Source organism: Ciconia boyciana, chromosome 7 (assembly GCF_034638445.1).
Source record: "Ciconia boyciana chromosome 7, ASM3463844v1, whole genome shotgun sequence".
Lineage (NCBI taxonomy): Eukaryota > Metazoa > Chordata > Aves > Ciconiiformes > Ciconiidae > Ciconia > Ciconia boyciana.
The window spans coordinates 13758694-13771373 of record NC_132940.1 but is presented as its reverse complement, the minus strand read 5'-3'; the positions used below and the strand labels follow the sequence as shown (position 1 = coordinate 13771373).

The following is a 12680-nucleotide window of genomic DNA, read 5'->3' as shown; positions in this document are numbered from 1 at the left end:
AGCAAGAGTGACGACTAATGGAGATTGTTTAGGGATGAGGTGAAACAGAGTGAGGTGAAACATCATGATGCCTCATCTCACCTTCAAAGTAGCTTTTGTGCTGTCACATCTGCTTATATCAGCACCACACGACTGCTGATTTGATAATAATTGCCCTAATTAGAAGTTCAATTAATACACTGAGTTCTTCGTATCAATGCCACCTCAGCATCAAGGATGTGCATACAGAGCGTTACTGAGCAATACAGGTTGAACTAATAAGGAAGGTCACCGGGAAAAGGAAACTACCTGCAATCTACTGTTCTGAAGATAGCACATAGTTAGGATGACACTCAATATTCACTTATGCCCCAGGACAAGCAGAAAGGGAGAACTTAAGGAACTCTATTGAGAGATATCCATCAGCTGTGAACAAAAATTACATTTCCTGTCATTGAAAATCTCATTTAGTTCAGTCTTGCTACCACTAACGATTAAAACCCTTCAAAAGAACACTTTGTCTTCACAGGAAGATGAAAAGAGCCTAAAATGCTCAGAGTGAAAGACTGTGTGCAAAAAGTGCATAATATGGTAACTTTAAATGGTTATCAAATAGAATATACTTCAGCACATAATAGAAATGTGTGGTCATTGAAACTAATGATGAAAATGAAAAGAAAAAAAATTAAGGGGTTTTGCATGACAGACAGACGAATCTCACTAGCAGACAAACTGTCACCAATTCCCTGCCTGGAAGTATTTTGCATAACCATCAAATGAAGAATTTTGCATGTTCGCAAAAAAAGACAGGAAAGCAGACAAGGGAAACAGACAGCACCCACTTATTAAAATATGATGCATATTCATAATATATAATATTCATAAACCAGGAAGGAACATATTTACTCATTCTTCGTTTTTCATGATTCAGGATAAAGGCTATAATCCAGAATCAATCAAAAAAACAGAAGCGCAAAATAAATAAAACCATCTTCATGCTTCTGCAATTTTTCTTCCATGAGGAAAAAAAAGAAGTAAAGAACTTTGTCTTAGTCAGTTGTAAAAACAAGATAACATATTGTGACCAATTTCATGGTATCAGATATTGCTGTGAGATGTGACTTTTCTAAAATGTGAGAAAATTAAAACACAATTCTGCATTAACTGTCTTGACCTGACCATCTACCTACTATTTATGTTTGTACTGAAACCAATCATCAAGATTCTGTGATACAGTCTCTGAAATAATCTTTTTGCTTCAGTTTCTATGAAAGAACAAAGCTACATCACAAAATGTCACAAACTGCATGGGGCAAGATCTTCACCTGGTATAAACTCCAATACTTTCTCTGTTTTCAGTATAACGATGATGATTTACTCTCCTTTATTTTCTCAATAACCAGAAAATGATCAGAACACAGCTAGTTTGTGGTTGGGTAGGTTTTTATGCGTCACCTTACATGAATGAATGTAATAACACCATGTATTAGATGCATACCAAACATCTTTCATTTTTCAGGGATATCTGAATATTTAATGGTACCTGTACTCTTTTTAGACAATTCTTTTAAGCAACAGGTCCTGACCTCTGCCTGGAGTCACTACCTCTACTAGTTAGATTTCACCTTTAATGGCACTTATGTTAGAAAGAATTAGGTAATAGTGATAACTATAAAATATAACTTGTTTTTATTATCTTGATAGCTAACATTTGTGTTCTCTCTTAAGCAGACACTGGAGTCAGAATTCTGTTTAAAAATTGTCCAACTACAGAATATGGCCTTCTCCATAAAATAAATGCATAAACTGCACAGCTAACTGATACCGTTATGTAAACATTTGAATATATTTCAAGATATTGTAAGTAGCAACAATGCCAAGCTAGGACCACTGGTTCTTTGCAGAGGTGCCAAGCAACCTGGAAAACAGGAAAATGTACCATCATTTCCTGTCATTGTTGTGCACTTTGTATTGCACACTAGGTATTATCATCTAATGCACATAGAAGCTGCTAAAAATTTTAGACAAGGGTTATCAAAATGAATCAATCCAGTATTATGCTTTGTTTAGCTGAAAAAGCACACTACTGCAGTAGCTCAAAAGCAAGAAAATATACAGCACAAGATAGTAATTATTCAAATGTTGGGTAAATCTGGTAAAACAATTGTCTCTGCGCTGTGCATGTGGACATTCAGTTACATTCTCCGACTGTCATGGTACTAATTTTTTTTTTTTTTTTACTCTGTTAACTGTGTGAGGGATTTGACGAACCCACAGCTTATCAGCGTAAAAGGTAACTACAGTACCTCAAAATAAAAAAAAAATCCAAGAAACCAACAAAACATTCAACAAGGGGCTTTTTGGACTCGCATCTTGCCTGGATCTCCAACGGATGGAAGTGTCCCCCAACAAGGTTATTTTAGAATAAAGTCTCCCCCTTGTGGATCTCTCACATATTAAAAGCTCCATCAAATACTTAACAGCATAATAAAGTCTGTGGTCCTTCCTTTGCAGGTCAGAATTTCAGAGGCAAACAGGAACATGTCACGAAATCATAGTACACGGTTTACTTCAACTCAGTGGGCTCAATCCCACCTCAGGCAAGACAAGCTGTTTTGTTGTAAGATACCTTATGATTCTGTGATAAATTCATCTGAAAGACACTAAAACCCTCAAAATAATTTAATTCCTTCCCTTCTCCACATACGTTAGTTATGAAGGTTGATTTAGTGATCCCCCACAAACTATTCAGCCCCAAACCATCAATGGTTTAACTATTTAGGTAAAAATTCAAATTCCAAACTCTCTTTATCTAATACTCATTAAAAAGAATACAAAACATGGCAATATCCCCCCCCCATTTCATGTGCACAAAGTTTACTATCCTCAAAAAAATAGTTTAATCCCAGAACAATTTATTGTGTCTCAGAGATTAAGGAGCTACAGCACTATTTGCAGAATGAGTCTTCCTCAAACACTTCATTAACTGCACTATTCTCTGATCTACATTAATTTAAAGGGATCACAAAGATTTCTCTGCACATGATAATTTACATTATCATAAATTAAGAAATCATTGTGATCACTTAAATTATCACGTTGATCTCAATGCTCTCAAGGTATTTAAACTTGTTCCTAAAAAATCATACATTTTGTCTGCAAGATTGATTTTGATATGTTTTTTTAATTTTCTAAGAAACAAAATCCTTGATGGCTTGAAATATTATTCAATTACATATGTGACAAACTCATATTTTATTCGCAGTGCCAACTGTTGAGTCAATACTGGGTAAAAAGCTTTTTAACTATCCAGAAACATGTTCTTCACATTCATTTCAGAATAGTAATATAATGGTTAAACATTTATTTCTTGCAAGTTCTGGAATAGTGCTAGGTTTCCTACCTTCATTAACAGTTTCTTATTTGTATGCAGTAATTGCTTTAAAAATATTAGCATTGTAATTTCTTGCTAGCACTATGATAAATCAACAGAAAGTCTTATCCCCATGCCTCCCCACAGAAGAGCATAATTCTGCTTCCCTCGACGCCAGTGACAAAACCTCTTTAATTTCAGGATTATACTCAAAGAATTCATGAAAGATGTTAGTTTAACAGTCTGGGACTCTTGTCCTTTCTAATTGCAGAACAGATGCAATAGCTAAGCAGTACTACACCCTGCCAATGTGCGGTAGGAAGCAACAGCTCCTCAAAGTAGAAGGGTAGCTGCTACTTCTCCACTTCGTTTCGGTCCTTGACCTCTAAATAGCAAGTATCAGCAAACCATGTTTTCTATTCCAAATGTGAGAGGTTTTAGAATACGAACATGAGGCTATGAGGAACAAAAAAAAAATATCATTCATTCATTTCAAACATCCATCAACAATGACTGTCAACTGCTGTTGGTCTGGGACATGCAGAGGTGAAATGCCAAGAACCAATCTCTGAATCCACTGCATTTCTGAATTTTCCTGTTTTAAGAGTTCAGTTCAACAAAAACAAAGTTTGCACTGCTAAACTGCAAAAGGCTGCTGATGCTAAGAACATGGGTTCTGATCTCTGCTGCTTGATTCAGGGGAAAAAAGCACTAGGAAACATCACAAATCTGACCAAGTGACAAGAGACTCCTGCAAAAAGACTCTTCAGTCCAGTAAAAAGAATATTACATACTTTAGCTGTACTCTCAGAGACTGCCTGCTTATCCTGACAGGATGGATGAGGAACTACAATTCTCACTGAACATAAAATAAAAGGAGGAAAATAATTGGTAATTAAAATATTGCAAGCTATATTTTAAAATCATTGGTACTTTACTAAGTAGCTTGATTTTCTGGCAAGTAGTCTCCATACATGATCACCCAGCACTACTATATGAGCTGTACTGCTAGTAGTGACAGACATTTGGAATACATGATATTTCACAATATGGACAATTGTTAAATTCCGTCCCTGAAGAGAAATGTCTATACTGCCATATAACACAGCTTCTGTATGTGTCAATATTCATATTGTAATTATGGATTAATAATAACTTTAGTACTTATCATACAACTTCTACATATATGTGCATACTCATTCTCATTAAATGCATCAGAATGGGTACAACACCACAAACATGAAACTAGGTTTTCCCATTAAAGCGAACTATGGGATGCAGAAACAAAGTCTTTCTAAAGTTAAGAACATGTTTCAGCTCCCAGATCTGAATGATCTGGACATTTAGTCTACTGCTAACTGTCATTCATGTATGAACACATACCAAGGATGAATTTTGTATAATGGTCATTCAGGTTCAGGTCATTCAACCTGACAGATAATCCCAAGATTCTATATGGAAAATTAAGGAAGCTGTATTGTGAAAAATCTACCATCCATTATCATTTCACACTGTCACCTCTGTGCCATCAAAATAACATGTACCATTGCTGAAGTCATTCCCCCCTTACCTTTCCAAGCCTGTTGTCCTCATACAACAGGTACTTCTCATCTCCTTCCAGACCTCCCTGCCTCTTCAAATATCATGTCCTTCTCACAGCTACAGAATTTTATCTTGCTCTCTTCTTGTGGCTCTAACCTTAAACCTCCCTGATTCCTTCATTTTCTCTCACTTTGGGCTGGACTTCTATGCTGCTTGCTGTTCAAGCTGTCTTCTCTGCAGTCTCCAGTGTCCCACCCAAAAAACGTTCTCTGAAAATTTTTCACCATTTCTCAGTTCTTGCACTCCATAGTCTCATCATCTTGGATCCTGCACCCTTCTTTTTCCAAGCCATTAATGCCTGCAATCTTTGGCATTCTCCATTTTTTATTCTGCAGGAAACCTATGTATTCTGAGATTGTAAATCCATGTTAAATATATGGGTCTGTTAAAATACTAAAACAAATACACTATTAAGAGTCAAATCTGAGCCCTTCTCTCCCCCATCATCTCCTTATGGTAATACTGTGTCCTCACTGCTCTGTATTGTATACCACAGTGGCACAGCTCTCTGCATGATCTCATGTGCATTAAAATAAGACAAAGCAAGCTGGGAACACAGCAGGGACTGCACAATCTTCTTTTTGACCCCCAGAAGTTATGTGGAAAAGTTATTAAAGCTTCAGCAGATTATTACTGTGAGGCATGAGCTATGTGAAATGAAATTCAGAAATGGAGTATCTGTGGGTTTTGGGCCATATTACAATATATTAAAAAGCCAGAGGATCAGCTTTCTCCAAAACACTGGGAAACACAAAAATTACACTGGAAAATAATAAACACAGAATAGTGATTTTAAGTACGTTCTATTAATGAGGGGTGTTTGGGAGCCAGGGGAAATCAATGTAAGGGGTTACCAGTGTCAGAAGGCTACTCACATATACACCCTAAAAACCCATAGATACCTTTTCAATTATTACTGTTTACAAAAATTGTGTGCATATATATCTACACCTCATCACTACAGTCATGTTCAAGAAGAACAAAAGAATTACAAGAGAACACCTCACACACATGGGAGCCCCATGGCCAAACTTGCTTTTTCAATACAGACATTACATTTGAGAATTTCCAGAACCATGTAAGAAAGCAAATAAAGCCTACAAGGGACCATCATGAGCTATTTTTCTGTGTTAAGAGCCCTACAGATAACTCTTGCATAGAAAGTGAAGCCAGAAGGAACAATAAAAATCTCTGTCACTAATCTTCACACAGTACCTCTAAACTGAGCTCAGTAACTTGTCTGACAACATATCTTTCAGAAAGATGTCAGTCTGGATGTGAAAATACAAGAAAGTTAAGAATCCTCACTTCCCTTGCTTATTTTTTACAGTAAATTTTTACTGTAAAAAGAAGTGTGTGTACTAAACATTATCTAGGGTTTTGGCAGAGAGGGTCCTTGGAGTTCCCAGGTAAATGCAACAAACTGAACACTGCACAAGTAGAGGAATCTGCCTTCTGAGAAAATTACTGAAGCTCGAGTATCTCTTCAGCACGGATGTGCCACCTTGCTCACTTTATGTCATTATGTCTGTCTTGTGAGATATCAAAGCTTAGTCTGCCTATCTCTCGTAAATGGGTATTACAGTCTGACAATCCAGCCTGGTAATTCCTGTGTCAAGGGGAGGGACATCATTTTGTTCACCATTAAAGAGGTGCCCCCAATTTCTAGAATGGAGACTATGGTTGACAACTTCTGCTTCCCAGGAGGAGGATGAAAAGGTCATTTGTGCAGGAGATACAGTTCTCTTCCGTTTCCCAAGACAAAATGAGCTAAGAATAAACACCTACCTATTGACTTTCCCTTCCAGTAACTAAACTTCCTTCTTTAACCCTTCCTAATACTGTCATAAACATCCATTTGTAGTGTATCTCTAGCACCCAACATCAGAAACAAAACGCTTCACCCTCCATCTTCTACTGGGCAAGGAAAGAGAAAACCAACACTCCACACAGGCCTAACCGCAGGCTGGACACCGGGTCCCGTTCATCCATGCACCCAGGGCCAGGCACTACAGCAGCGAAGCCGGCCCGGACACCGAGGCACCAGGGCACCCATCCCGCCGGGGGTGGACCCGCCGCCGCAGGGAGGGCAGGAAGGAGAGCTTTGCGGGTACGGGGTCAGGTGCCCCCTTGGGAGGACGGGCAGCGCGGGGTCCCGGGCTGCCCCGAGGGCTGGGCGAGAGGGGCGGCCCTGCGGCCGGAGGCTCACCTTGTGCTCCAGGACGCTGATGTAGCCCTCCAGGAGGCCGGCCCCAACGGGGAGCGCCGGGCGGTGCTGGCCGCGTCCCGGCGGGCGGCTGGGCACCGCCGCCACCTGCTGCTGCCGCCGCCGCGGCTCCGGGTGGCCCCCGCCGCCGCCGATGCCGCCGTACATGAGCAACAAGCTGGTGCACATGGTGGTGAGCGCCAAGCAGACGGCCAGCCCGTGGCGCTGCGGGGGGCAGAGAGAGAGGCGGCTCAGCGCCGCGGGGCAGCGGGCTCCCCCCGCCGCGGGGCCCAGCGGGGCGCACCGCTCCCCGCCGGCGCGCTCGCCGCGCCCGCAAGTTTCACGCCGCCAGAGACCCGGCAAAAGTGCGAGGAGAGAATTGGGGAACCGCGCCTTCCTCCGCCTGGCCCCTCGCCGGCCCGCTCCCCTGCCTGCCGCTCTCTCCCCTGGCTTCTTCTCCCTTGCCCTTCTCCTTGCCTCTTCTCCCCTCTGTGTGCCCGGCTCCCCCGCGCCTCTCATTCCCATGCAGCCGTCCCCCTTTGGGCATCTCGTTCGTGCATTTTAACGAGTGTTGGGGATGTAGCGCTCCCCCCCCCGCACAGCCACCTCAGCCTCGTCCTTTAAGCAGATCGGCTTTCTATACGCTCCTTAAAACGCACACACACACACAAAACCCCCAAACCACGAGCAACACGAATAAAAGAAAGCAGGCGGAAAGTTCTTCGCCGCCGCCGCCGCGGTTTTGTTCGCCTTCGCGCAATCCCCAAGAGCCGCGGGGATGCAGCCCGGAGAAGGCTGGAGCGTGTGCAGGCTGCCCGGGGCAGCCCCGCTCCACTCCGCTCCGCGCCGCTCCTCTCCTCCCCGCCGCCGGAGCCGGGATGAGCAGTGCCAACAATGCACTTACCATCAGGGTCTTCATTTTGTGCGCCTCCCGGCCGCCAGTCCTCCCGCTCCCCGCTAGGCTCGGCATGGCGGGGAAGCCGCAGACATGGCTCGGCCAGGGAAGCGCCGCCGTGGCGGGGATTAGGGGGGAATTACACCCGGCCGGACCCTCGGAGCCTGCCAGAGCCGGGTCCTCGGCTGCCCCGCCTGCCTCCGCCTCCGCCTCCGCCTCCTCCTGCCGGCGCAGCGGCGGCTTCAGGGCAGGTGGAAGTTAAACTTCTGCCTCCCCCCCGGTCGCGCCGCTCCGCCGGCGAGCCCGCGCCTCGGCGGCGCGGGGGGGCGGCGGGAATCGCCGGGGCGGGCACCGCGCCCCCGGCGGGCACCGGGCGGGCAGGGGCAGGGGCAGGGGCTCCCTCCCTCGACCCAGGCTTCTGTCCTGCTTGTAGCACCGGGGCACGACCCTCACGTTACAGTACTGGTGTTTTTCCCTATTGGAAAATCCGTCCTTCTCCCGCCGCTGGCTGGGTTTCCTGAAGCTGGCAGCGTTCAGGCAATACTTTAAATTCACGTTAGCAAAAAAATCGACGCTCTCAACTCCTTGTGCGGCGCTAACAACACCTTCTCTTTCCCAAGCCCTAAAAACCAGTTTCAAAACCTTTTGACAGAAGCTTTCTTCACTTTTTAAAGTAAATCTTACAGACTTGCTCCCCATGCCATCTTTTTGGTTTCTGAAGAAGAACATTTTCCCCCTCCCCTTTCATAAGCAGTCTCCTAAAGTTTTTTTATTATTATTTATTTTTTTGTGCTAAGGGTGTACAGTTCAGTTGTGAAAACTTTATCAACAGATCTCAATTTACATAGATTTCTTGCTCTGGGAATTTCACGTTTATAAATGTGCCCCTTCAAAACAAGCCATTTTAAGGTTGATATCTTATGAAGTTATTAAACTGACAGCGTAGCATTTAAAAAAAAAATCTATCTCCTAATCATGAAGATATTTCTCTTGAAATTACTCATGGAAATAATAGTTCTAATATATGGCTTCACATCTAACCTATAGCTATATAACATTAAAGATTACATTAAGGAGAAAACGATCAGCAGGCTAACTCAACCATGGTCACAAATAGCAGCTTTCTCAAGGCTGGAATTGTCATTGAAATCAATTTTTTATCTTTACTAATTCATTGGAGGACTAACAGTGAAACAAATCCCATCTCTAGCATTGGCACAGCATACAGCATTTAGTGCCTTTTAAGAAAGTAAAAAGAAACAAGAATGTATGGTACATCAGCGGAGAGCGCAGTAAACATGCTTTATCATTTCAAAGGAGAATGCCATATTGCACGCATGCTTGCTATTTATTCAGTTTGTGGGTTTGGTTTCAATAGTACCAGTTGTTAAGACAAACGAAGCAATATGAGAAGAATCTTATCAGGTCTTGGTAATTCTTTATTATGTGGTTGCACTTGACACTCAAATTAGTGAAACAAAGGGCCAACTTGATGAATCATTGAAAGCAAATTATCTGTGGCTCTCCAAGGCTTCCTGCAAGAGACTACAAAAGGCAGCTCATGCATTTTACAGTGCTGTTTCTCAACTATCAGCAAGCAGGTTGCTGGTGACTGACCTTTCTAAGCCTTTCTAATGTATTTTGCCATGCCAAACTGAAGCATCATTTTTATGATATAGGCTCATGGCTGTATGTTAGACATCTGTTACACAGTATGTCTGACCAAATTGATTAAACTTACGGGTTTTGGTAGAATAGGCTGATTTAAAAATCTACTGATAAAGGAAACAAACTAAATTTTCTAATTTAATGCTGAGCTTGACTTGAATAATGTCCAGCTTTCTGCTCGTCAAATATTTAATTAGATTGCCATGATGGTCATAGACAGTATTCTTGGCAGGCAAATGCTCACTGAAACCAATACAGTAGTGTAATGTAAATCCTACGGAGGTTTTTCTGTGTAAGCATGGGAACTGTAGAAACCATCTGGAAAACAGCCCAGCTATATAATTTAATTTTAAATTCCTATGAATTAATAGTTCTAGCTATCTGGAGGTTTGTTTTTTAACACTATTGGAATCTACATACTTGTAGATATGCATCTGTATACCCAATAGTTAGACTTGCAAAGAGAAGAGCATAGGCTGAACTCATAAGCATTTAAGCAACTTGTAAACAATACAGAGAACATCTTAAAGTCCATCTGACTTCCTGCTTCAACCAATTTATTTTCAATACGCAAGGGATACTGAAGTGTCCATGCATTTCTATTCCTCCTTAGAGCTAGGGGTAAAGACAGATTAAAACATAAACAGCTGCTTTCCCTAGCCCAGGAGAAAAAGTGGCAGAGCCGTAGTCAGTTTTTCAACAAAGTCTGACTGAGGAGAGCTTTCCATCTGCATGGAAGGGACTCTGTTGTCCCCTCTTCCAATCTACCCTTCTCACTTTCACCTTTCTGGTAGCTACAGGCTGACAAAACAGTCACATGAAATAAAAATCTGCTTATGGCAGCTTCAGGAGGGCCTAAGACACAAATGGCAAAATAAAAATCCATGTAGAGTGAGAAATCCATGTAAGAAGTAGTGATGCAGATAGAGACAAACTTCTCAAAACTGACAATGCACTTGGAGTGACAGAGCTCTTTCATTGATTCCTGAATAAAATTGCTCAAACAGCAACTTTCCCTGAGCTGTCTGGATGAATGAAATAACTATATTTTTGTCATGCATTTTAGCCCAGGTTGTCTTTCAGAGATTCTTTCAGAGATTTCCTTGTATAGATTTAAAACATCCTTTCAAACTATGGTTGATTTCTCATGACGTTCATATAGAGACAACATAGCATAATCTACACCTTAATATAATGAACAATTATAAACATACTTTCCACATTATGATTGGCCTGGAATACGTACTTGAGTGGAGGAGCCTCTTACTCTTCACCTATGCCAGTGCATCTCAGCAACTGGTAGCCAAAATATTTAGTGCAAGTTAGGATGAGGGCAATGGCTAGTATTTCTGCTGATGACCCAGACGTTGTTTGCCAGGAGGTTTTCCCTGAGCACACTGGTTACTACCTGTGTGACTCCAGCAAACCCTGCTCTACACCTTGCTGTCCCTCTCTCCACCATAACCAGAGGTAGGGTGTTTGTGGGTGCAGTCAGTACACAGAATGCCTCCAAACTAGAAGCTGCAGCTACTCTTCAGCCCTGTTACCTCCTCAGAATGAAAGCCCACACAGCCTTAAATGTTTAATTATTTTGTGACTCATTGATGGCAGTGTGGCTCCTTTGCTGCAAAAAAGAGAATATTTTAGAGAACTGATTTAGATCTGTGCCCAGTTTTAAAGAGAGTAAGAACGTGAAGTTTTTGTTTATCTACTACCCTTCACAAAAGAGTGAGAAGAAAAGGGATCTGGTGTGATATAAGTAGTTAAACTCTAGGTGATTTCTGCATGTTACTCTGCAGAAGTGCTGAAAGCACTTAAATACATTCCCATCACGCTATGTGTATGAAGAAGTTTTTCAGAAAATATTGGTGATAGAAGTGCTTAAAATAGATTGGAGGGGGGAGGTTAATTGTATCAGGACCACTTTGATATCCTCATGCCTTTGAAATTAAGAATCTGAGTTACTAAGATTCTATACGTGGCTAAGCATGAGAAAATATTTGTTGAAAATATAATCTAAAAGTGACTTCTGTTAAGGTTGCATCATTTTGTCATTTCCATTATATTCTGCAGTCTCTGAAGCCTTGGATCTGTCTCCTCAAGAGTAAAATCCTGGCCCCACTGAAATTAACTCCTATACATCTTTTATCTCTCACTTGCTGGGGCAAGGAGCTCACTATCAAGTATAAAGCTCCCACTTCTAGCCCTGCAGCCTCATGAGGTACGAGCTTAAACCATGATCACTAGCGTAGAACAGAATATTGCTTGTCCTGGGCCTCTAGCCAGTGACATTTGGGAGGACGGCTGGGAGTGCCACATTTCAGCAGGGAGAAGTAAGCATTTTTTGACTGACTAGCTAGAAAAATGGGACTAAAGGTGCTAAGGAGGTTGGAATATGATGAAAGTTTGTGTGGATTAATGGACAGAGGGGCAGTCAAAGGTATATAGGAAATGAAATACATCACACTGATATCACCTCCACGTGCTGTTTTATTATTTATGTATATATGAAATGTTAACTTCTTTTTCCTGAGAGAAAGGGCTGCATTTTTGCATCGCAAACACAACCAATGGAAAACATTCAGCAGCCAGCAATGAGCTTACACTATAGATTTTTCAAACTGCCCAGTGATTCATGAAATGCTTTTCGAAACTGGAAATATGCATTGAGGATTGGTCAAAAAAGGTAGAAACAATATTATAGATCAGTCAATACTGTCTCTCCTTTATGAAAGCAGGCTGCCTTTGAACTTCTGACAGAAGCAAACAGTGATAGATGCATAAAAAATGAAATATTGCATGGAAATAGAAGTGCAAATGAAAACAGAAGGGGGAAAATAGTGAGATAAGATCTGCTGAATCTGCTGGTTTTTTCTTTTCTATTTCTTAGTTTTCTCCCCAATCTAGGAAGCATAAATAAAGGTATTGGATGTTTCAGAAACAATCTGTCTAGCTCA

At 41.8% G+C, this 12680-nt stretch overlaps 1 protein-coding gene across 1 annotated transcript in view; it reads right to left on the bottom strand.

The window, feature by feature from the left end:
- The window catches only part of ST6GALNAC5 (ST6 N-acetylgalactosaminide alpha-2,6-sialyltransferase 5), a 73048-nt gene extending 64969 nt beyond the window's left edge, over nt 1–8079 (bottom strand). Inside the window, exons 1-2 of the mRNA XM_072868757.1 lie at nt 8065–8079; nt 7164–7385 (exon numbers count right to left, since the gene is read on the bottom strand). Coding sequence (XP_072724858.1) covers nt 7164–7385; nt 8065–8079 — 237 coding nt within the window. The remainder of the gene's footprint in view (nt 1–7163; nt 7386–8064) is intronic.
- Nucleotides 8080–12680: the final 4601 nt, after the last annotated feature.